General features: G+C 42.0%; 1 protein-coding gene across 2 annotated transcripts in view; it reads left to right on the top strand.

Moving 5' to 3' along the window:
• The window catches only part of TMEM135 (transmembrane protein 135), a 183,088-nt gene extending 157,956 nt beyond the window's left edge, over positions 1-25,132 (top strand). The window contains exons 7-16 of one of the 2 annotated variants that reach the window (XR_014563616.1): positions 1,399-1,440; positions 2,069-2,215; positions 4,182-4,251; positions 14,255-14,422; positions 16,313-16,376; positions 16,844-16,920; positions 18,562-18,660; positions 19,149-19,216; positions 20,549-23,867; positions 24,307-25,132. Coding sequence is in view for 1 of the 2 variants with exons in the window: in XM_083736969.1 (XP_083593095.1) it covers positions 1,399-1,440; positions 2,069-2,215; positions 4,182-4,251; positions 14,255-14,422; positions 16,313-16,376; positions 16,844-16,920; positions 18,562-18,660; positions 19,149-19,216; positions 20,549-20,684 (871 nt within the window). In the remaining variant the exon portion in view is untranslated. Of the gene's footprint in view, positions 1-1,398; positions 1,441-2,068; positions 2,216-4,181; positions 4,252-14,254; positions 14,423-16,312; positions 16,377-16,843; positions 16,921-18,561; positions 18,661-19,148; positions 19,217-20,548 lie in introns of both variants that reach the window. The other variant, XM_083736969.1, reaches the window with a different exon arrangement.
• Positions 25,133-26,178: the final 1,046 nt, after the last annotated feature.

Genomic DNA, 26,178 nt, shown 5'->3' with positions numbered 1-26,178 from the left:
TCTAAGATATAAATGTACCAGGTAAACACATACATAAATATATAAACCACATGTCTGAAACAGTACAGGAAAAAAGTCCTGAAACCATTTTGACTCTCCCCAATTGACCTCAAATGTTTCTCTGCAAGGACAAAGGAAATAGGAAAACCTCCCCATTGTCTCTTTGCTCACATATCCTGTCTTAAGGACGTATCTGTATGAATAGGGTGAGCCTGTGACCTGGATTCAAGAACTAAGTATTTAGTATCTCAAAAGGAATGGCCAGACTGCCCAAATAATGCAATCAGTGACCATTATCAGGTATCCTGGCAGACAGGTTTTCTGCTGTAGACCGCCTCTTCTGTGATGTATGTATGATGTATTAGGTGTGGTCTTGAGGTACAGGGTTGCAATTTCAAAAGTCTATATATGGGCTTGAACACCATTGTTCTGGGTTCCTCCTTCCTCCTGCATGGTGTGTGTGTGTGTGTGTGTGTGTGTGTGTGTGTGTGAGTGAGGACCCTGTTGCAACAGTTTAATAAAGATCAGGCTTACTAGCTGCTTTGCTTCTCAATATTCTCTGATTGGCCTCTGTTATTTTCTCCTACCGATAGAGAGCCTACATAAGGACTCTATATGGGCTCTATAAGGGAAAAGGAGCAGTTTTCTTTCTTATAACAATGGTAAAAAAAAGTCACAGCATTATCTTCTTTTTGAAATATTTACGTGACTAGTCGCCATAGCACTTATTAGGTATAAATTAATGTATGGCCAGTCCATTTAGAAGGCTGCTGCTTCTGTGTCCTTTAAAGGGGAAAGTTGTGTCGGAAACTTATTTGCACCACTCAGATGTGACTTGGCTGATGGGGTCACTGGTGTCGTGGCCATGTACACTGCCATCTGCACTTGAGTATGAAATGCGTTATGAGAAGCTGCCCTTGGCGCTTGACCGACAGAAAATCTGTCTGCCCCCCTTGCTCCTCCTTTGCCAGCAGCAGATTTACTTGTTTGGTTAACTTCCTGGCATATGCAACAGACTTTTGAATTGCTGCTGATTAGGGACATCTGCTGGCAGAATGGTAGAACTTCTTGGCAAGTGTCGAAATGGAAACCAAACTGGCTTTTTCCGTTGCTGGGCTTGAGGCATTTCTTTCTTTTGCCAAAGCTTACATAAGCTGCTTTTTGGTCATCTGGAGGGAATTCTGTTTGGTTCAGTTTATGTTGCACACGTTCTAATTAAAAAAATTGCAAAGGCAAACAATAACGAAATAATTACACATCTTAGCTCTGAATTTCTGGCCCTGGACAGAAGAAGGTTGCAAGACTCTGATGCTTTAAATGATCTCTGCTGTTCGACTGCTCTGTGGATTTGGGAACTATTGAATTAACCACACCCAAAATGTTTGGTTTATATTTCAGGTGCAAGGATGGCTTGAAAGGATTTACATTCTCAGCACTAAAGTAAGTAAAACAAAGCAAGTGTTTTTCCTTTGTAGCCCAAAGTGATCAGACCAGATTGAGTGAAATATGTGCAAACATAGATGGAGGAAATTTGACATGCAGGAAACAAAAGCTATTTGCAAAGCATGATTTCCAGCCTTGTTTCTCATTTTCCTTTTCTCTTTTTTTTTTTTTTTTGATGAAAAACATATACTACTTCCATTTATAGTACTTTCATTCTGTGCTGCATAATCCCCCCCCCCCCCCCGACATCTAGAAGAGAAATACACAAATCAGTTAATTTTATGTTCTGGACAGTGGTATTTTGCCCTTGACTCCTGCACTGCTTAATATAACAGATGCCTCAAGAAAGCACCTGCATTTATATATTGTTTCGTTAATAAAATATGTTTACCTGTTTTGCTTGTTTTTACTTTCCGAACACTATTATTTAATACTGTATTCCAATAGAATGTTAAAACCTGCAGTTTTAGACAATGTGCCATATTTTAAGGAATTGCATGGCTATAAAATTGCTCCAGCAGTAGGCTAGCCATAGGCAACTGCAATCCACTGTTTGAAAATGGCACTGCAGAAATCAGGTAGCTGGTGACTTGGGTGCATCTCTGTTTCTTTTCTTTTCTTCCAGATTCATTGTAGGGAAGGAAGAAATTCCCACACATTCTTTTGCACCGGAAGCAGCCTTTCTAAGGAGAGGGAGAAAAATAAAGCACAGCGAAGAAATGACACAGCGAATGAACATAGTGGCGGCAACAAAGAAACTTGTGGACAAAGTGTGAGTGTAGAATTTCATGGATTTGTATTTGTCGTGCCAACCAGTTTGCCAAGTCACTGACAAATGAGGGTCAAATGAGATTTGAGCATGTTAGCTTAACCCTTTGTGTTACCTGTCCTCTGCTCAACTGTTAGCTTTCCTCTGCCATCCACACTAGTGGCTCTGAAGTGGAGCAGAAAACTTCCCAACCGCTCCATATCCTGGCCAGCTACCTTAGTGACACCTGAGTTCTGCTATCAGAAGCCTTGGTTCCAGACACCTGACACACAGTGCTGCCAGTTACCAAGGAGGAGGGGAGAGGGCAAGACAGCAGGGACCTTGGGAAGGCCAGTCTGCTCCCTTGAGCTCCCTGGTACCTAGATAGATAGCAGTGATGCTCATCTTAGGGAGGCCAGGGGAGCAACGCCGTCACTTCTGGTCCAGGGCATTGCCTTTATATATGACCTGTAGGCTTTCCCATGATGTTACAGTCCCTCAAGCCTGAAAATTATATTGAATAGGAGAGGCCAAGAGTCCAATTTTCAGGAGACTTGGTTTGAAGAGTTCATTTTGGTGTATCACTGGATTAGTCTAGGATAATTCGTCCGAGACACATACAAGATATAACGAAAGCTGGCAATGCAGTCGCCCCACTAAATGAAACTGCTCATTCCAGGGTTTCTCAAGAAAAGGCCCGAATGATTAACAATTAAGAAGAATGATCTTGTTTTGGTATTTCTATCGACCCACTTGCATATGACCAAAAAAACCATTGAGTTCTTAATCCTAATCCTCTATCAAGTTTCTCTCCCATATGTTTCCTTTCAGATATAACTAAGTCTGTAACTTGATCACATCCTCATTACAATTTTTGCTACACAAACTGACCTCATGGGTGATTTATGACTGATACGCTTTTGCAGCGCATAATTCAAAGCTTCCAAAAATATTTGGCACAATCGAAAGATTGAGTAATGTTATTTTGTCCTCAAACCGCAAATACTTGACTACAAGAAAATCTAATTTCTAGAACCAGCATCAAATTGATTTTCTTGTAAGTCAACCTGATATGTCCCAACAACTGGAGAGCCCTCCCCAAAGCATTTATCTTTTTCAAATCCACAACAGTAGAATTTCCACATAGCAATAATGCTCATGAAAAGTGAAGTCTTGTAAGCTGCAAAGAGTACAAATTTCCCCCTAAACCTAGAGAGAGGAATATGCAACCTTCCAATCATCTGTGTGCCCCTTTCTGTGGCCTTCCAACCAGCAGCCCACACTGCCCAATTGCCACAAGCCTGGTTGCATCATGGAGCATATGGGCAAAGTCATAAAGATGAACAAGATGTGAGGGCTCACCTCTGACTTTGTTCTGTGCAAAATGCGCATAAGTCAGAGATAACAAAATCCTGTTTCTTCTACAAGTTCCAGGTTCGGCCAGCAGCTTTCTTCCAACTTGGGTAGGGGGCTGTTACTTTAAATGGAACTATTGCAATGGGTAAAATGATCAAGCCAGGATCAAACGCCTCTTCCCCTGTCCCGTGGTCCCGGTCTGGATCAATGTCCTCCCTGGCTTTTTATTAAAATAATGATGATTTTTAAAATCCCATGCATGCGACTATTCATTTAATGTAATGTTTAGTGTGGTTCTGAGGCTACCTCGTGAATTCATGGGAAAGGAAAGATTTGAAAAAAGGATTTCCTGGTTCGCAATTCAATCTCTTAGCTGTGTTGGCTCTCCCTGGAACAAAGGTCTTGCCTTTATTTGTACAGGATCTTTAAGTACTTTTACGTTTTTTATTCTTTTTTTGCTTCACACTTATAAGCATCGTAAAGGAATTTATTTTGCACTGCACAAAAGAAGAAGTAGCTATAGAACATTCTGCACATTTTGGTGGAAGTAGATCATTTATGTGTTTGGTATGCAAAAAGCAACTTGGGGATTAATACTGATGCAGGGCTCCATTTTTTTGTGTTTATTTTCCAGATGCAAACATGGTCCAAGACACAGATGCTGTAAGCATTATGAAGATAATTGCATCTCATATTGTGTTAAAGTGAGTGGAAAAAATAACATAATTCACATTAGAAAACTATTTAAAACTATGATTTAGATATAAAAAGTTGATGTAAGTCACAAATATGGATGCAGGGGATTTTTTTTTTTTTAGCAAACTGAGCTAATTTGTACCTCCTAGCTTCATACAGTGGTACCTCGAGTTAAGAACTTAATTCGTTCTGGAGGTCCGTTCTTAACCTGAAACCGTTCTTAACCTGAGGTACCACTTTAGCTAATGGGGCCTCCTGCTTCTGCTGTGCCGCCGCCATGCAATTTCTGTTTTCATCCTGAAGTAAAGTTCTTAACCCGAGGTACTATTTCTGGGTTAGCGGAGTCTATAACCTGAAGTGTCTGTAACCTGAGGTACCACTGTATAATGATTGCAGCACAATTATCCTTCAAATTTTGCAATACAGTTCTTGCCTCAAAAGACATACCAAAATGTCTTATAAAAGTTCATATTTTAGGATAGGATACTTTTAGAAGTGCATACACTGAGATAAAGTAATCAGTACTGAAATGTGAATACATAAATATGTATTTCATCACAAAATGCATATTTAGTGACAAAATGCACATGTAATTATGTATTTAAGTACCTTTTAAAATATGAATTTCATACTTTAAAAAAATCTATCTGCAGATTAATGTGGAGATGGACAGAACAGACCTACAAATAAGCATACACAGTAGAATTGACACAGACCAAAAATAAGAGTGATCAATCCATCCACCTCTAGTCACAAAAAGATTATGGAAACATTTTCCTGCTCTGGGTCCTGTTTGTGTATGCATGCACACATGTGCCCGGAAAAATGTAGCAGTGGTTTCTGGATTTCTATCAATTGCAGTGTTCAGGGCAGAGGGGAGTTGGGAGAGCGCATAGTGTGAAAAGTGTGTCTTCTTTGGGTAATGTAGTGTTCCTCTTTGGTGTCTGTGCTGTATTATCTACAAGGAAACATCAAGATTGTGCATTTTATCCTTTCATGGTCTATTCCATTTATGTGAATGACTTGCTTTATTAAAACAATAGCTTTTAATTACTATTCTAGTGTGGTTGGAACAGGCACACAAGCTTCATAAATGATAGGGGGCAGATGGTTCGGTGCAGAGTAAGGTGATGATGATGATGATGATGATAATGTTATTATTTATGCCCCGCCCATCTGACTGGGTTTTTGGACTGCCAGTCTCCCCATTTCCAACCCCCTGGTGATATTTCACCCCCCTTTCCCCCAACTTGTTCTAAGAGTTGCTTCACATTGTATCTTCCCAGTACTTTAGAAATACGCCCCCAGAGAATGGGTCTTTCCATGGCTGCTAGCCACAGTAAACGAATAGCACATTTATGTACGGAGGCAATATAGCACTGAATGCCGGGTGCTGAGGACAAACAGCACACTTTCATTCTCTGTTCACAAGTGCTCAGAGTCAGTTGGCTGGTTGCTGTTGGACAGAATGCTGGATTTTTCATGTGATTCTGCAGGGCAACCCTTGTGTTCTTTCAGAAAAGCATTTAAAAAAAGAGAGATGCAACGGGCAAAAGGGATCTCAAAGCGCCCAATATGTGAAGCCTTCTGCACTGTCTTTTACATAACCGACTCATTGAAAAGGTTCTTTAGTAGATGCCCGCTTTTCTTTACGCGGTAACCACCGTCGCTGGTGTTCATTTAGTGCCTGTGGTAAGCTTCTAAAGTGAGTGAAAAGCGAGGCTCTGAGAGCCTTGTCCGATTTAATTGCGAGCAGAACCGTGTAACAGATCGCACTTGCAGCCGTTCCCTCAACTCAAGTACCAGGAATGTGCTGTTCTCGGCAGAGGCGGCCCTCATACAGCTGTGCCTCCCTGGCACATTGGAGTGGATTTTTTTTTGACTCTCCGAGCCTGCGAATGTATTTTAAGGGTAATGGGAGAAAGTTCACAGTTGTTGCACGAAGGAAGGGCGGTCCGTGTCCATTGATATGAACTATCCTCTCCCAGAATACGATCGGAGTGGGTTTTCTTTCCCTTGGAAGAGTGATCTGTGCGGGGAGATTGTTTTGGCTGCAGTTAGACTGGCACAGGTGGGAGCACCTGCTCACATTTCCTTTGGTAGGACTCCAGCGCATTTTGGTTTTGCGTTTGAGAAGGGACGTGTACGGGGTGAAGCAGCTTTTCGGGAAGTGTCTGCTGTTTTATAGGCCATGATATTTCTCCCCTTCAGATTTTCGTAGTAAATTGTTATGGCTCTCCAGCAACAAGTGTGAAGAACAGCATGTGAAAGAGAAGGTGTAGCTTGACAGTTTGCATATTTTGACTCGGCCTCCTGCATGTACTGGTCTGCTTTCCGCAGCTGCCATATGTCAGTGTCCTGAAGTGCATTGCAGCCAGCTGGTTAGCAGCATGACCCAAGCCACTGAAGCTGTTTTAAGCACAGATTTGGGTTGCCACAGAGACACAAGTACAGCTTTGAGTTCCTTATCGAACATATAACAAAACTTGCAGGATAACTGGGATAGAAATTGCAAATTTAATGGGCACATCTTTGTCACGCAGACAGAACGAAACTTCATTCTGTGTGTTTGGTTACCATGCTAAGAATTGAGACATAAGCAGGCACACAGCTACGGTGGAGAATATGGGCTGGTAAAAGGTAAAGGACCTCTGAACGGTTACATCCAGTCAAAGGCAACTATGGAGAATATGGGCTGGTAAAGGACCTCTGAATGGTTATACCCAGTCAAAGGCAACTATGGGGTTGCGGCGCTCATCTGGCTTTCAGGTCGAGGGAGCCGGCGTTTGTCCACAGACAGCTTTCTGATGTCATGTGGCCAGCATGATTAAACGGCTTCTGGCACAGTGGGACACCATGATGAAAACCAGAGCACACGGAAACACCATTTACCTTCCTGCCACAATGGTACCTATTTATCTACTTGCACTGGCGTGCTTTCAAACTGCTAGGTTGGCAGGAGCTGGGACAGAGCAATGGGAGCTCACCCCCTCACAGGGATTTGAACCGCCGGCCTTCTGATCAGCAAGCCCAAAAGGCTCAGTGGTTTAGACCACAGCGCCACCCACATCCCTTATGGGCTGGTTAGTCAGCTCAGCACTAAAGACCTTGGTTTTACACCATGTTTTTTTTTTTGTTTTTTTTAATAAAATTTTTATTGGGTTTTTACATTTTATAAAGACAATACACATACACAAAAAGACAAAGAGAAAACATGAATAATTTCATATCCTTACTTTCTTTACCCTCTTTCCCTGACTTCCCCCCACCCCCTCTTCATACATCCCAATTCCAATAATTAATTCAGCAGGTTCTTGTCCCTCGTCCTTAACATATTGTTATTATTTTTTAAGCTTAGCTCCTTTTACTTGGCCACATTTTGCTTATCCAATTCTCTTATAAGCATTAAATCCTTTTTCTAAGGTCGACCTAAATTCCTTTCCACGAATTTCTCCCTTTTTATATTAATTATAGATCATAATAGCCAAACACAAAAATCATAAAATTTTTATGATACTCTGGTTTCTCTTCAGATCGTATAAATCTTTCGCCTTTTTCAAAAGTTTTACACCATGTTTTAGACCAGGCTTACCCATTCTATTGCCCTTCAGATGTGTTAGTATAAAATCCCAATCAACTCCGGCCAGCATGGGCAAACACATATTTTAAATAAAATTTAAAAGTGTAATTTCTGCTTTCTAAAGTTTTCCCTGGGTGGCGGTGATTTAAACTTAATTCTGTTGTTCCCAGTTATATAGGGAAAAGCCGATTACCTTCAGATTTTTATTTCTAATTATTTATTTAACCATTTGCATACCGCTTGATCATAAAAACCTGTAAGCGGTTGATCTCTTTTTTAAATTACTCACTAAACATTCCTTGTTGTCAGGGAAGACAATCAATAAGAGAGGCTGTTGATGGTTTGAGTTACTTATAAATCTGTGCATTGACTCAAGTCCTGCACAAGACATAAAGTCTTCCACTTGAAGAGTCTTAGCTGGTTTCAATTTCACTGTACATGCATATTTCAAGTAATGACCACCGTCATAGCTATCAATGCTCACTGGCCCATTTAATCGCACCCAAAATTCTTATACACTGAGCCAGTAAAATGATATTCACACAGCAATCAGCACTATAAATATATCAACGAGATTTTTTCTTAAATGATATATTTAAAATAGAAAGGAGCCTCCCTCGCTAGTAGTAACAGAAGTAGTAGACATCGGTTTCCTAAGAAGTCATTGCCAAATGTTCAGCAAGCAGTGTGAGCAGACATTCATCTGTTTAGGTGGACTACCTATTAACTTGAATGGTAGTTTGCTGGTGCAGGATTCAAATTTCCAGGTAAAGTGGAAACTGAATAGCCTTTCTTTTCCATGTGATACAGCAAACTGCATCTGATTTCTCTCAAGTTTCTCATCCCTTTTGGTAGCTGGTGAAGTCATTATCCTGTCAATTGTTTGATCTTGGTTAAGGAACATAGAGAAACCGGCCTAAAGACAACTTGTGCCTCCTTTCTTTTAGAAAACAAATACCCCGTTCCTCCTAGCCAGATTTCTTTTAATTGTTATACCAGCATTGATGTTGTCCATGCCTGATGTTGTCTATACTTAGGTTCCTGCTTAGCCTATGATTTGCAGCTGGGACGGTAGATGAGAAACCTCTGTAATCTGCTCCGTAGGCTTGTCCAGCTCCATTTCGAAGTTGTAGAAGTTCCTTGGTTTTACATTACAGAAGCCGGGCCAGACTAAAGTGGAACAAACACTTTTGAACATTGTTGCCGGGCCTCGGTTTCATGTGATCATGTTTTATATCACTTAAACAGAAGCTAAATCCTGCTATTTTGATAATTTCTTCTGAGCTCAGTGCATGTGCTTTGAGGTTTTTGAGAGAGCCACCAGTATTGTTGAGCCTAAAGATGTCTCTGGACAAAATCAGCAGGGGCTGTCTTCTAAGAAAGAACATACGTGGTTTTGTAATTTTCATTATGAAAGGGTTGTGGCTCCCCCCCCCCCCACAAAGTCTGGGAAGGATGGCTGCCAATGGCTTGACCTATTTGTCAGACGTTCCTTTCCTGCCAAACAGCTTGTCTTCCTATCGTCATACCTGCTTGTGTATTGCTTTTGTCTGGTTTTCCCACAAAGTGGGCACAATCAGCCACAGGAAAAGTGGAGATAGTCCAGTTGTGGTTAATTCCAGCTTGAGGGTTCTCCATAGGCCTCTGGTTGGTCACTGTTAATGAGATAGATGGACCTTTGCTCTGCTCTTTCAGGGCTCTTCCTATGTCCATATGTCTTCCCTGGACAAAATGCACTTAACAAATAAATTTTCCCAATTCAAAAAGTGGCCAGTACTTAAAATTCATCAGTCTTGGAACTACAGACAGCACAGCCAGTTATTGCACATTAGACATTTTAAGAGCCTAGTCTAGAGAAGTGGGATGTTCACTCAGGGAATAATAATTAAAAAATGAATATAGAGCAGGGGTAGTCATTGTGGTGCCTTCCAGCCCAAGCCAGCATGGCCAATGGTCAGGTGTGATGGCAGCTGTAACTCAAAACCTTTGGAGGGCTACCTCTGATACAGAGGTTTATCTTTGCTTCCCTCTTGACATTTTACTGGTGTGCAAGTAACTTGGAATGTTTATAGAGAGCCTCAAAGAAGATGGAGGGCTGGTCTGTGTGTTCCTTTTGTGATAGGAAACAGAAGTTCCATCACAAGTTTCCCACTGACCCATCTCTGTTTACGCTGAATTTGCTTTGTGAACAAGGGCAAAGATGTAGCAAATTTCCTTCCCCCTCCAGTAAAATAACAATAACAATGATAATAATGGCAAACAGTGTTTGGAGGCAGTGTTTGTGCGTAATGGCTCCAACGCACAAAGTAAGTTTTGCAGGAAGAGGTGGGTGGGAATTGTACTAAGGGGATGTTGATCCCCGTGGTGAGAATAATTCATGGGACAAGCTGGGAGCATTCTCGGACTGGTTTAGTAACCACTGTGGCACTTAGAGGTAACCTTATCCCTTTGCCAGACTGCTGGTAAGGTGACATACAATTAATCTGTATGGAAGCTTAACTTGTGGAACAAATGGAGTATTGCAAGAGCCTGTTTTGTAAAGGTTAAGAAAGGGAACAAGGAATAAACCTTGGAAGAAAGAGAAAAAGAGTAACCATACATGTAGAAAAGTTGGTGCTAAATAAGAAACAGGCAATGTTTAGATCTCATGATCCATGCTGATATCATCATTGTTATGACTACAACCTGTACTGAAAGTGCCATGAGTTGGCTAGGGGAGCATATACCGTATTTTTTGCTCCATAAGACACACCAGACCATAAGGCACACCTTGTTTGGGAGGAGGAAAACAAGGAAAAAAATATTCTGAATCCCAGAAGCCAGAACAGCAAGAGGGATCTAGCTTCTGGGATAGCCTCTTGCTGTCCTGGCTTCTGTTATAGCCGCGCCAAGCCTCTTCAGCTCAGCAGGATGAAGGCTCCCCCTGCCTGGAAGAGGCTGTACATGGCTAAGGCAGAAGCCAGGAGAGGCGCTTGGCTGAAGGAGCGCTGCCAAGCTCTCCCTCTCTGCGCAGCACAGCGCCCCTTCAGCCAAGCGGGGGGAGGAGGAGACCCTTCTGTTCCTCCTCCGGCTTTGCAGGACAGGCGCGTCGCTGAAGGGGCGCTGCACAGCTCTCCCTCTCTGCGCAGCACCATTCGCTCCATAAGACACATTCACATTTCCCCTTACTTTTTAGGAGGAGAAAAGTGCGTCTTATGGAATGAAAAATACAGTACACAGGAGAAAATTAGCCAATAAAATAAGTAAGCAGTAAGTCAACCCAGCCTCATTTATGAATGTGTTGCACCTGCAGCAGTTTGATTTGTTACTGTCTGTTTTGAATATTTACCTGAGTTTCAGTGTGAGAAATGGAGTCAGGTTTTTAAAAATATGTCTGTTGAACAGGATTCATCTGCGTGGTAATATTTGCAAGAGTATACGTGGAAGAGGTCTTTGAAGCCTTTAATCATTTTTTGAAAACCCATTTCACAAAGTAATCCTTAGCAGAGAGGGCATATCGGGCCATAAAAGTTGGTTAAAATTACTCTGCTCTTTTATATCTCACGGTGTACTTTCTGCACCTGTGAAATCTTTCATCTGATGCATGAATTAGAATTATAAATACTGGCACAATATCGAACACAATAAGATGGATTTTGTTGTGTTTGAGCCCCCATTCACAAGCTCTAAACCTGGATGGCTGCAGTTTATTGCAAAACAGAGTTGTCCCAACTAAAATTGTGCTTAGAAGGTGGTGTGCCTGCCAGTGCTAAGTTCAAGTTTCTTTGGGAGGAGGGTGAGCTACGATGCAGCCCTTGTCTCAATTGTATAACTGTGGGCTAGCCTGCTCCCCGATGTGTCAGCTGGAAGACTTTGCTGTGGGAATGCTTTCAAATAAGTATGCCTCCAGTGATGGAGCTGGTTCCCAGAGCACACCCAGAATATACACCTGCTCATTCTGGGAGAGTGCAACCCCATCCAGGGCAAGCAACAGACTTGCTTTCTGGATCCAAGAACCGTTCACCCACATAGCTTCTATCTTGCCAGGATTCAGACTCATTTATTAGCCCTCGTCCTGCCTTCCCACTGCACCCAGAGGCTGGTCTAAAATTAACTGGCAGTACATTTAGGAGAGATTACTCAATATGTAATTAACGCAGGGAATCCTCTCCTAATATATGGTGCCTTACAAGGGAGGATAGACAAATCCATGGAGGGCGTGACTCTCAGTTGCTATTTGCCATGATGGTTGGCATTTGAGTGTTCTTAATTCTGGATGCTGAGGACAAGCAACCTTCCCGCTCTTTCCTATGGGCTTTGCAGAGCTTTCTGGCAGGTCGCTGTTGAGAAGCCGGACTAGATGGGGCCTTGGTCTGATGCAGCAGGATTTCCCCCCATGTTCTTAGCTTCTGTACTAATACACCCTGAAGTTGGACTGCACATGGAAACAAACCACATATTGTTAACATTGGCTGAGCAGCTTTAACGGTTCAGTACATGGATTTCCTTTTGCTTTAGTGCATGCTTCACAAGACACCTTGCAGAGTAGTTGTTGAAAGAACCCAGGAATTGAATACGCTGGAGATTGAATATAGCTGTCCAGTGCTTGTGTTTTCAGGAAGATCTTTGTTTTCAGAGTTCCCACAGTCCTCCAGATGTTTGAGCGCGAGGCATAAGACTTTCCCCATCTCATTGTTTCCTTTTCTGTACCATTGGCATGAATTTAAGGGGAAAAATAAATATATTGCACATCTGAATGTTTCTTTTCTCCATTAAGTTAACATTCCTGAACTTTTCATGGGGAACCTGCCTTCAAATTAAGTGAAAAAAGAAGGGAGGGAGACACTTGTGCTTATTCATTTGCAGTATTTAGACTCAAGCTACTAACTGAAGTTTTCGATGTGGCATACAATATATTCCAAAAATAATAAAACCAGGGCAGGGCAAAGGTGTATATGGGTGAGATGCTGGATTTATGTATAAGCTAAACAAGCTATTGCTTAGGGCTCCACTCTCTTGGCCCCCCCAAAAAAATCTAAAGGAAAAAACCCTGGATGTACATTTCCAAAATATAAGATAAGTTCAACAATTACTTTGCTTTTACTTCTGCCCCCCCCCACTAGAGACATGTGCCCCCCCCCACAAAGGTTGCCGAGATGAGCACACAGCCCTCATTCTGAAAAAGGTTCCTGCCCCTGCCTTCCCCATAGATCTCTGGCACAGTGTTTTGTTTTTTTCAATGAGTGCTCAAAGGTACGCAGCACCAGCACCTCTTTTTTGTTGTTAAAAAGTGTGGCACTTACTGTAACTTCACAGTGATCGCCTATTTTTCTAGGGAAAAGAACTCCAATGTCCTGACTCCCATTCTGCAGCTGAATCTCCGAGCCTGGAAATAGCTGTTGGAACAAGCAGGTGTTATGCCCCTCACCTGCCTTCTTCACTGAACTGTTGCTCATGTTTATTGCAGATGCAGGTAGCACTGGAAAATCAGAAGTGTTAATAAGTCCCCCCCCCACTCCCCCAGCAAGCCTCCAGGCCTCGGATGCTCCTACAGTCACTACGACGTTGGAGGAGGCTGTAGTGGAATAATTCTCTATTTCTTGCCCTGCGTTGTTTTGGTTGTTGTCAGTCTTCCAAGGGCCATCAGCTGACACAAGACGCGAACAGCTGCCATGTTACACCAAAGGGAATGCGCAAAGGAGTGGGTGGTCTACCCTTGGTCTAAGGGCCCACTCGACACAGAGAATTTTGGGTTGGGCAGAGAATCGGGCTCAGTCCTCCTGGAGCAGGTGGTTGAATGTCTACAGAGAGCCAGTGGGCATAATGATTGACTTGTTGGTCTGGCACAGGGTAGATGCAGCCACAGAGGTCACTGGGTGCCCTTCAGATATGGAATCATTGATTTGTAGAGTTGGAAGGGGCCGTGAGGGTCATCTAGTCCAACCCCCAGTGGGGCAGGAATATTCAGGTGCCCCCGTTTGGGGGTTGAACCCATGACTTTCCCTCAGCCTAGCCTTCCTTACAGGGTTTATATGAAAATGAAGGTGACCCCCAAGCTCCTTGGATGAAGGGTTGGATAAAAATGTAATAAGCTATGGTTGGTATTCAGTTAAATTTCACTCAGAGTAGACCCACTGAAATTAATGAACATGGCCATGCTGGGTTCCTTACTTCTAATGGGTCTACTCTGAGCACAACTTAGTTTGAATACTACCCATAGGGAGAAATTTTACACTCTGAAACCCTTGAGAATGGGAAAAAAAGGAGGAAACTAGATGGACCTTTTGACTGTAAGTTCCAGGTTATGTTTCTGTGAATGTTTGCACAGCATACCTTCCCAAGGTTTTGTTTTATAAGTGAGATTTATCTGTGAAGTTCCTGACACGGCTGTTTTTCTTTCTTTTGCTCTGCCTCCCTCTCTCTAAATGTCACGTTCTTAATATCTTCTCCAGGGCTTCATTAGGATGTTTAGCGTTGGTTACTTGATCCAGTGTTGCCTTCGGATCCCGTCAGCATTCCGGCATCTGTTTACAAAACCTTCCCGGCTGCTCTCGCTCCTCTACAACAAAGAAAATTTCCAGCTTGGGGCTTTTCTGGGGTCATTTGTCAGTATATACAAAGTAAGTTTCTAAAGTGCTGAAAAGTTAAAAAGTTGGAATTTAATTATCCTAAAGTTGCTCCTTTGCAGCAGCAGAAATATTTAACGAGCATCTGTATCATTTTAAGGACTGAGCCACATAACCTACCACACACTCATGTGGACCATCTTTTTTCTTTAAAAAATAAATTGCATTAAGGGCACTAATCAGCAAGTTGAATTGTGGGCTGTGTGTTTTTTACTAAATGGGGAGCATTTCTATTGAGTGTTAGTAGAATATTGGCTCCTTTGGTCGCAAGTGGGGAGAATCCCCTTGATTTCTGTTTCCTTGACCATGGAGGAATTTTGTAACCACTGCCAGGCGACATTGTTTTGTAACTTAAAAGGGAAAAAACCAAACAAAAAGGAAACAAGCTTAGCTTGAAAAGAGGTGAGGGAGTCAACGTGATGAGCAGTTTTAGAATGCGCCAATGAACTGGGAGTCTGAAAGGCGTGACACATATCTTGTTTGCAAGACAGAGAGAAATCTTCATTTATTAGTGCAACACAGCACCATTCACCTACTGCTTGGAGAGGTGTGGTTTCTGCCTTCATGATTTCTCCTACACTGCTCCAGGTTCTATACTAATATTCTACTCATTTTATTATGGCAGATCGCATCGTTCTACTCTTGAGCAACCCACTAGACTCTCTGAGAGCAACCACACCACTCAAGGCTATATATAAATGACACTATAGCCAAGCAAACTTTCAGGTTTACCAGTATGCTCACTCTTTCTAAGGCCAATGTATTGGGAAACTGTGTACGTGCAGCTACTCACACAGAGTCACTTAAGGTTTGGCAGACAGCCAGAAGGCAATCTGAAGGAGTAAGTCTGCCTGGTGATAACAGAGACATGGAGACCGCTCCCTGATTGGTCTAGCTCTCTTAAGGGAGTGATAATTAATGGCCTACCAAGTGAGTTCGTTAGTTCAGTGGTTCAGTGTGTCAGTAAGTGTAGGAGTTGTGAGTCGTGTCAGAGAGAGCTAGCATAAGATCCATGTTCTGTTCTTGTAAATAGTCCACTGTATATAATAAACACCTAACTACAAGTTCCTGGTTCCTGCTTCGTCTATCCTGTCTGCAGCCAAGTTGCCAATCACTTCTGTGGATTCTGCGTTTACTCTGCTAGGTCTGGCTAAGGTCCTGCAACTAGTCAGAAAGTTGTGAAACACCAAATAGGTTTTGCCAATACAATGCACTTTGGAACTTTTCCTCTAGAAAGCCTTTTGCTCTAGGCTCTCTTGTATACCTTCTAGGACCCTAAAAGTGCTGGTGGTAGAATTCTGAATTGTACTCTTCAAGACTGTAGATTGCAAGGCAGGGGATTTCTTACTTTTTAATGCTCTCCCATGTAATTAGTCTCTTTCCCTGAAGCACCAGTTTACTACATGCAGAGAGCTTTTTCCACTAGCATTAATATGAACCCCCCCCCCCGAAGCAGTACACTCCAGAATTCTTACCACCCCATTCCAAATAATGTGCCGAATGTCTGGAAGCAATTCCTTCATATTGGCAGTTTTCAAGCAGCCAAGTAGTATATTGACTCAGGTGAGGAGCAGTTTGGGTGTAATGTATAGAAAGGAAGGAAATGATATTTTGAAAAACAAAGAGGCTGTGTATATATGAACAATTTCAGATTTGGCTGAGGCTTTGTCCTTGTTTCAAACCGACCTTCTAGTCTATCTCCAAAGACCACGTTGAGATTACTTTATAAATCATCATGCTGAGCAGCTAATAAGTGTTCATCAAGAGCCAGAGCCGTAATCAGAGGGTTTAAGTTGACTTGATTAAATTTTTAAGATATAATTGAGTGCTTTGTTACTAGATTATAGCTCTAACAAGGTTGATGTGATTATCCTCAAAACACAGGGTACAAGCTGCTTCCTGCGCTGGGTACGGAACCTGGATGATGAACTGCATGCACTTATTGCAGGTATACCTCCATGTTTCTCCATGGCAGTGGCCCACTTGCCCAGGGCTAGAACTTTCCATGTATTTGCCTACCCGCTAGAGAGATGCTGGTTTGGAACCTCAGCCCTCTTCTTCCTTGTTTCATATGGTTTTGTCAATTTTGGGATGGGAGCAGTGAAGAAGCCTCCGTTGGAGATCAGCTTAGTTCCTGAGATGTTGTAAGAATTGGCCATGAACAGTGTCAGGGACAGAATGTTTGCAACACGTCCAGCTTCTGTCAGCAAAGAAAAAACCCCTTAGCCCTGCCTTTGGGCATCCAAAGTCATTTTCCTGGCCACTGCGCGAATTTTGATTGAGGACTGTGTTGGTCTCTGGTCTGATCTTGCTGGACTCCTAAGCTCTGTTATCCCTTATTTGGATCATTGTTGCTACAGAATTTCATGTAGTACATGGTAAAAAATCTGACCGATTTGTTTCTTGTTCATCCAGGATCCTTGGCAGGAATGTCAATGATGTTCTACAAAAGTACTACTATCTCTATGTACCTGGCTTCCAAACTAGTAGAGGTAAGCGCATTGCGGCTTTGTTTGTGTGTGTGTAAAACAATCGGGAGGAAGAAAATTCTGAGCACATCTACTCCTTCGTAGCGGTTTGGAGCCAGTGGGTCTGTTAAACCCACATCTGACCTGCATTTTTTCGTTTTAGGAAGGTAGAGCTCTGTGTGGATGGGCAACAGGACAAGGATACCCTACATAGCAACATAATAATACTAATACTAATACTACTACTACTACTACTACTACTAATAATAATAATAATAATAATGGAAAAGGCGCAGACCAGCAGGTGCAGGATGCTTCTTTGAGAACAGCAACCTGAGTGCAATGGTGTTTGTATGCTTGCTTTGTTGCTGAGCTGGTATATCTTGTATTTTAAGCTAAAAGGTTGCTTCCACGTGTTAAATTTTCCCTTGAGGAAAAGCAGCTCCGATCGAAATAACACCAGGAATCAGCTTGGAAGGATAGCATTTCATGCATCTGTTGGCTTTTCCCTTTTGTATCTTTTCACTTCACTAAATGATGAGGTCTACTGGTTCCAGACTTGCTGTGTAATATTGCACCGCACAGCGGCTGCTTATTCTCTCCGGAGTTTACCCCAGGGCACTAGGACGCTGGTGAAAGCAGAATCTCTGCATGAATTGCCATGTCATGGCGGCCAAAAACTAGCCGACCAATGAGGGACGTATTGCTTAGGAGGAGAAATGGTGAGGATAAAAATAAGCTTCCATTGTTTTCTTTAAAAGCAAAAAAAAAAAAAAAAAAGAATGCTTCGAAAGAGCATACCATTTCAAGTAGCTTTTAGAGGGCTGATTAGTTACTGCTCGAAGGAAGGAAGGAAGGAAGGAGAAAGAAAGAATAGGAGGGAGTTATATTGCTTGGACCTAAAATATCCTCTAATGCAATTTGATGTTAGGCAGCTGTTTACACTAGAAATACCCGTATTTTTACGTCCCCATGTATAAGACGACCCCCATTTTTTGAGCCCCAAATTAAGAAATAAATATTTTAAACATTCCGTGTAGAAGACGACCCCCAATTTTAAACTTTAAAAAACATAGTCTTATACACGGAAAAACATTTTAAACTGGGGAAAACATAGTCTTATACACAGAAAAATACGATAAGTAGCAAAACTGCAAACATGTAAGTACTGCCCCATATCATTCCTAGAATTTATTCCTACTCCTGCTGCAACTGATCGTGTCGTTTTAGTACGGTTCCCCTCTTCCTCACTCAGTTCCATGCTAAAAAGAGATGTATTATAAGCCAGGCAAAATCATTTAGGTAGTCTACAATGCAGGTTTCCTTCTCACAGAATTTGGACATTTCCCCCAGCATTCTGGAGACTCTGTAAAAATTTAGGCCAGATTGGGATTTAGGTTTGGCACCACCTGGTGGTCAATAGGCAGTACTGCAAGTTTGCAAAAAAATAATAATGAAATAAAGAATTCAAACAGGAAGCTACCCTCTTAGCTCCTCCCTTCTTCACTTTCCCACTTTGCCTCGCAGAAATTGGTCCTTTCTTCCTTCGACACCTGACATTCTTGGAGCAGGAAGGCATAACGTGGAAGCAGTGGCCACTCTCGGTTCCACTGCATCTCTTGCCTTTGTAAGAATACTTTGCTCTGTGTTTCTTTCATTTAACAGGCCATGTATTTCAAAGGCATTGAAGCTGGAAAGGTCCCTTATTTTCCCCATGCCGACAGTATCATCTACGCTGTGTCCACAGCCATCTGCTTCCAGGCAGTAAGTGTTCAACCTTTAGTTGGAAGCTGCTTGATGTGTGTCTAAATCAATGAATTACAGTGGAGTAAAAATATTTAGAAGCAAGGAGACAGTTTGACCCCGTGTACAAAGGTCTATAGCCTCCTTCCTGTGTTTCCCAATAGCAAGATTGCTAGAGCTTTTTTTATGCTGTTAGACGAGAAGACTTGCTGAGGCTTTCAGGGGAAGAGTGTGTGTTCCCGGAACATGTAGCAGCAGCTGTCTGCTGACTTGAGCAGCCATTGGACTTGAACCCATCCCTTCCTTTGTGTGACGTTAAATCTGTGGCGGGTGGGACTGCTCCTATGATTATTATTACGCTGTCTGTTGTTATGCTTTTTATTATGTCTTTCTTACTTTTTTTTATTATGGAGGCTCTGTAATGTTGTACACTACCCTGGGATCTTTTGATAAAGGGCGGTATATAAATTGAATAAGAATATGGTTAAATTCAGATTTTGTTGTTGTAGGCTGTGATGGAAGTTCAAAACTTGAGACCTTCATATTGGAAATTTCTATTACGGCTAACAAGGGGAAGGTAAGTAACCAGCAGTGATTTTAATAGAGCAGTTGCAGATTGCAGTTCTGTAAGAAGTTTGGTACTCTTTCTTGGGAGAAAGATCAATAGTCTGCTAAATGAGGCCATCAGAAAGAACAACCACTCCAAAGTATCTTACTGGCTGTATATTAAAAATATAGGATGGTTGTGGTCAGGAAAGCACCATTCCCTTTGAATTTCCCTGGTTTCTGCTTGTATCGCAAGGTTTCATTTCCATGTCTGTTACCTTACCAACAATGTTTCTTAATTCAGGATTAAGAATGGATATTTGCATTTGCACACCATCACAGATCCTGTGATATGTGGAGTGTAAACATGCATACATATCTGTGGTTGTGTCTTTATTCTAACTTAAAAGCGCCATCTGCATTGGCACTTCTGGAAGATAATTTCCATTCTGACTTTTTTTTAAAAAAACAGTCAACTACTTACACAAATACACCATAATGCTAAGCAACCAATTGAAAATCATGTCATATCTGACACGCTTCGCTCTTTGATTTGCAGTGATTAGGGTAGAATGCAGTTTGCATGCAATGCTCCAAGTTTTAAATTAAAAGGAAGGGATAGGGTGACTATCTTATCTGAACACAGACATAAGTTAAAAATGGAGATAAATAGAAAGAGAAGAAGGCAAACAGGGAAGGAGAACTCTCAAGCTACCCAGGAGCACTGTAATTGTTAATGCATTGGACTTAACACTTGGTAAGCTATCACATTGCCACACTTCCTTTAGCTAGAAGGAGGAGCGTCAGATTGGAGAAGAGGAGAAAGAAAGGGATTCGTTTGACACAGGACACGTTAGTGTGCAGCACATTGCACACTATAACTGACAGAGTAGTGAGCCACACAAAAAGGGGTTGTTGTGAATATATTCTAAGTCTGCAAAAGATTTTGCTACGTTAGTCCTCAGAAGAGACAATATCCAAAAGTTCTCTGGCCACCAGAGATTAGTCCATTAAAGGAGGTCATTTGAACCATTTAAGACATTGGAGTCGAACTCTTGTAAACACTCAAAAGCTTTTATGAAGCAAATAAAAGTTACTTTCTGGCACGTGTATCTAGTATGGGGAAGTTTCTAGTTTGGCCTATCAGATAGATATATTGATAGATTTTTGGTCACGTTTCTTTTCGCAGATCCGTAATTTCAGACTCCATTTTCAATAAAACAATGGCAGCCACAGTTCCGTGAGTTTTCATGACTTCCTTCAGCAGCGAACGCATTGCAGGAACCGAGTTTCGTTCAGAATCAGAGTTGCCTTACTCTCCCAAGTGATGCTGTGTGCTAAACTCTCGCCTTGTATTTTCTAGGTTTGCTGTCATGAACAGGAAAGTTTTGGATGTATTTGGTACTGAAGCATCTATGCATTTCAAGGACTTTGTACCTGCGCTTGACCCAAGACATACAGTGGCTCCGCCAGAGAGGCCTGTTGAGCGATCTTGGTAGTGAGACGTTAGCCTGGGACGAAGTCTGGCTGACGTTTGTGCTGAGAAGTTAAATTTAACTTTAACAGTCAAATAGACCGAAGAGGGCTTGTGTTCCGCTTCAGTATTGTTTCAGTGAGCTGCGTTATCTTACCAATCAAAACGTTGCTAAAGCACCGTAGCGAGAAGCGGCTTTTAATTCTGCCGCTCCCTTAGTAGAAAGTGTCTCTGGATCACTGTGGCTGGTTGACGCAACCTGGTAGATTTTTGACAGAATTATATATCAATGGATTAATATATCAAAAAAAGATCGGGTGGGTGGGTCAAAGTACGTGAATGTACTTAAAATAAAAATAACACCATTTTGAAAACAATTCATTTCAATTCATTCCGGTAGATAACTTAATAACGATATTTTTACATTTAGAAAATGAAAGGGACATTGGAGATATAATGTCAGAATTCTATAAATTTTATTTTAAAAGTCAGATTTAGCGGGGAATGTTTTCTCTGTTCCAGATAGATGGTTAAAACAAAACATTGTTACTGGAAAATGTTTAAAGATCCAATGTCTAGTACCATATTTATGACTGTACTGTTTATATCTAGCTTTGGCTTTGAAAAAGCCCCCCCACCCCAGCCTCTTCCCTTAAGTCGAATTGCATACCTCGAAAGCTGCCGAGAGATTAAAAAAGAAATATAGTGGGCATTTAGGCCTGAGTAATGTAGTTCTTCAGATACATGTATGAATAACTAGAAAGGACAAGACCACCACAGAATGGAATGTAGTATTCTTCTTCAGGTTTTGAGCTGAGCCTCACAAGATATACTAGATGGTTTGAAGAGCAAAAAAATTGAAAACCTATATACAAGAGACTTAAGAAGATGATTGTGCCCTTGAATATGGAATTGACTTGATTTTTGTAAGCCTCCGTACTATGTCAGTAATCCAGTGGCCTTCCAAAGGAGACAAAACCCCAAAGTTTGAAAGGTGAAGCAAAACAGATTGATTTTTTTTTTTTAGAACATTGATGCTGCTTGCTTCTACAGATTTTGTTCTTTTTTTTAAAAAAAAGTGTAGCCGATATACAAGAGCCATATTACAAGTATGTTAAATTTAGGGCAAGCTGGTCATTGCTCGAAATCCACTGCCCCTCTTTCCCTATCTGATCCCTGTGGAACCTTGGATGTCCAGATTCCATTTCTATGATCAATTCAGTTGGGTGCGGGCTGCAGTGAAGGAGCCTTTGTACTTAGAGTCGTCTGATATGTCAGAAGCTGAAATGTCTGTGCTTCGAAAAACATCAGAAAGATTAGAGATACTGTTCAGATTGTTCTTTAATTGCTGCAGAGTTGTCGTTTTTCCAGCTGTGTGTGTATTTGTGCACATGAAAATTACCTAACAGAATAATTTCCAATATAACAGTGAAATTATATTTCCAAAGAACAGCAGTAGCATAATATCTCTTTAAAACATCCCAGGGAGCAAGCAGTATTTTGAGTTTGTGAAAACTTTCCTTCAAGCTGGTTATAAAGCGCAACACTGGAAGAAAAATATGATTAAAAAGCCTGCAGTTTTAAGTACTCTTGATTTTGGCTTTTTGTTTTTGCTTTTTAAAAAGCCAGCAAGTTCTTTTTTCCTATTTCTTCTTAAAATTTAACATTGTTCCCAATGAATTTTTCTGGTGAACTCAAAAAGCACACTCACTGTGTCACGAACTATTTAATTTTAGTTAAAACTAATAAAGGTATTATGCTACCATTGCTGTTTGATTTTTATTTTTTTTAATGGACCAATATATTTGCCTCCGTTTATTTTCTGCTGTAGCACATAAACTTGCATGTTGGCCTTTTAAGTGAGTACTGCTCATACTTGTTACATGTTGTTGGGTTTTCCTCATGCACTAAATTTTATATCAGGGTTGCCAAACAAATCCATAGCTTCCCTTTGAGGTAGGGGAGAAGTACGATTAACTAACACAGCACCGACGAGTGAACCGTTACTGCTGCCGAATGATTGTCAGAAGTGTCTTTGAAGAACGAAAACTTCAACAACTGGCTACACAAAACGTTTTTTGCATACCTGCAAGAGATGATTAACAAATCCCCTGACCGGGATAACAGTGACGGAAAGTTTATTTGGTAAAGACTCTGGAAAGAGTACAGGCATTGGACTCAGGGACATTATGCCACCCACATGCCATATAATATAACAAAAAGACAACCCCAAAAGAAGAGAAACCCCTTGGAAGTGAAAGTTGTCTCCACAACCAACAGTAGTCCCATTGTCTTGACTATTCCATGTAATTCCATGAATAGAAAAACTCTGGTATGGGTCAAGAACTTATAGGGCTTAGGGCAGGTGGTTGTAGCACACAGAAGCAACCATGCACTTGGAGCTATATTGACACTATTTCCTGCCCCAAAGTATCAAACCATCCAGACCTTTGTGTGTGAAACTTGGTCTTCCTCCTTGTATGGGCAGCCTGTGCCCAGAGGCCTCAAGTCTCTGGTGTCATGCAGTGGTTGACAAGCCACCAGAAGCTCACACTTCCTGCTCTCCAGAGTACAAGGGGCCCAAGGTCATGCCTGATGTTACCAAGAGCTGAGTGCTTGGCCCTTGCTTCTTCTCCAGGACAACGTGGGAAGATCAAGGAAGGAGGCCCCAGAGCAGATGGAGATGGTTTGATCGAAAGACTTTGAGTGAGGATGGTTCCAGGGATGCATTTGTGATACCATGATAATGGCTCAGCATCCAGTGTGTGCCCAGGCATCTTAAATGCCTGCAGTGGTTCTTCATGGTGGAGCTAACTTGGCAGCAAAGAGTGCGGAAGGGGGAAGGCAGCTCAGCAACCAGGCTGAACGTCAAGTCTTGAAGGTACATGGACAGCAAGCGAGAGATTCACCCATCAGAATATGGTAGTCAGATTTTTGGACCATATCTAGGTCTCTTCTGTACTCTATCTCATTAGTTTGAACACCTTACTGGGCATTTTGGCTTACGGGTCTATAACATGTTTTTCTATTTCAGCCGAGATCTTTTTATACACCTTTGTTCACAACCAAACTTACTGTAATTGTGCCATGGCATCCAAAGTTGTACAGTTTGGCTCAGACCACTGAACCACCACTGTCTCTGTACTGGCTTGAAATCCTCTGTCAGACTGAAATTGCCTCTTAACAGAATGTGTCCCCCCCCCCCCCAGTTTTACTTAAGCAGAATTGTGTTACAAGTGGAAAATTGACTGTCCCTTTGCAACCCTCAGAAGACAAACCAGCAGGACCTCATGATCTCATTCACCACTAGGAGCTGTTCATGAGGCTGTGCCAAATTTTCACGAGGCTTGAGATTTTTCTTTTTCGCAGTGAAAACTGGCATTTCATGGGTCATTACGTTTTGACTGAAGGAATAGCATTCCTGGAGGAGGAGGAGGAGGAGGCGTTACTCTTCACTGCAAAACTACCGTCCCTCAAGTTCTCTTGTCCAAAGCACTGGTCAAGGGAGAAGGAGACGGTCCACACGTTTCTGGAGAGTACTTTAAAGGACTCATTCCACAGTAATATATACAAAGTGTGAACCTCTTTCTCCCTTTTTCTGAGAGGCAAACTCAAAAACAGAGGCCGATCTCTCCCCCCTCCCCCAGCTCAACCAAAATGCTGTCCACATGATTCATGTATAAGGATCTGTAACTTGGAGGTCCGATTCAAACATAGAAGGAAGGAAGTTGCCATGAATGTTTGCAGGAAGCAGAGAGAGGGGAGGCACAAGAGTGTTGCGGCTTCTTCTCTGTAGGCTTCCCGGTCTTTTAAGAAGGCAAGGGATACTAAGTCCCCTCATCAGATGAATGCACATCCATCACTTTGGGCCAGACCTAGCAGTGTGGGTAGAAGCACAGCTCACACTTCTTCTTTCACCTCTTTATTTGAACACCAGAAATAGAATCATAGAATTGGAAGAATGATAGAAAAATAGGGTTGGAAAGGGATCATGAGGGTCATCTATTTCAATCCCCTTGCAGGGCACGAATCTCAGCTGAATCATCCATGACAGGTGACCATTCAACCTCTGCTTTAACAAGGAAGGAGAGTGTACCACCTCCTGAGGGAGACCATTCCACCATTGAATAGTTCTTCCTGTCTGACTGTTCTTCCTGATGTTTATTCCAAGTTTCTCCAAAATCTGTGGGACTTGGCTTAGGATCCAGGGTAATGAGTGTGGGGCATTTTGAGTTTTTCTTCATTAGGATGAAATGGTGAGTTAGGGACTCTGGGAGCTCTTATCTCAAAGGCTGCTTCTGCCATTCCTCTTGTCCTCTGTGTTTCATATTTCTTGGCGATCATGGTTTTTGTGTAATGATACATTTTAAAAATATGTTTTAAGGAGCTTGTGATTTTAACTGGAACACTTGGAAGTAAACAGTGAGCCTTACCACCTCTCATCTCTGATTATTAAAACATTTCCTTACTGGACAAGTTGCAGTGCTTGGATTGATTTAACAGAATAAAATTATTTGGCGGAACCTGTTTCTCAGACGCCAGGCTTCCTGACCTAAAGCTTGAAGAGACCATTTTGTCAAAATAATCCTATAGAAAAATCTGTTAAATGCACACACACTGCTGATACTACAAATATCCACAAGAACATCTTTCATGTATGTGGTGAGGGACCTTTCATACTGAACTTGTGGGTGGCAGAGTGGGTGACTCCAAAACAACAGCACAGGGCATGGCCATGAAGCCATAAATGTGTGAGGGGGTTCACCTTAAGCCACCACTGAAAGCAGATTAAATGGCCACAAAACCCTTACGTGATCATTAGAACATTGTTGGCGTGGGCTGCTTTGGGAGGGAGAGCCAGACAGAAATCAAATCTATCAATAAAATTGCCAACTTTGGTTTTTCTCATGGGCTCTGGCAGCTTTCAGTGTTCCTTCAGCACGAATTGGGACCTCTGGAATGAAACTCAACTTGGGACAAGTTTGGCTTCATTGCCTGGGGCGAGTTCAGCAGGGCCCACATTGCAGTATTAAAAGCACTGGACCTTCTCTTCCCCCCACCAAAATCCAATGCTTGTTACACTCTTGATTTTCAGAGTGCAGTATGATATTAAGCGAGAAATACTTAATCACAAACGTGACAGAGCAACCATATAACACAGCCAGCTGTGACACACGTTAAAACATGGGGGCGGTAGATTCAGTGTTGCACACGTCAGCCTGGAAAGAACTGAATTCAGGACACGAGGACAGAGAGATTTTGCAGGAATTCCTACCTTCCGTACACAGAACGGAATGTGTATTAGAAGAAAAGGAACTGCTGAAGCTATAATTAGCGTCCTCTTTTTAGAAAAGCTGCCCTGCTGAAGAGACTTCACCAGTTTGCTGCAGAAAGTGGGAACTGGAGTGGGGTGGCCAGTTTTGCTTCCTTTTAAAGAACGTTAAAGAGTCTGTTGGCTCAGTCCAATGGCTCATCTAGTCCAATATTCTCACATGGGCCAACCAGATGCCTGTGGGAAA

The sequence above is a fragment of the Podarcis gaigeae genome, assembly GCF_964106915.1.
Source record: "Podarcis gaigeae genome assembly, chromosome: 4".
Classification (NCBI taxonomy): Eukaryota; Metazoa; Chordata; class Lepidosauria; order Squamata; family Lacertidae; genus Podarcis; species Podarcis gaigeae.
Note: the sequence above shows the minus strand (reverse complement) of the source record. Positions and strands in the feature narration are given on the sequence as shown.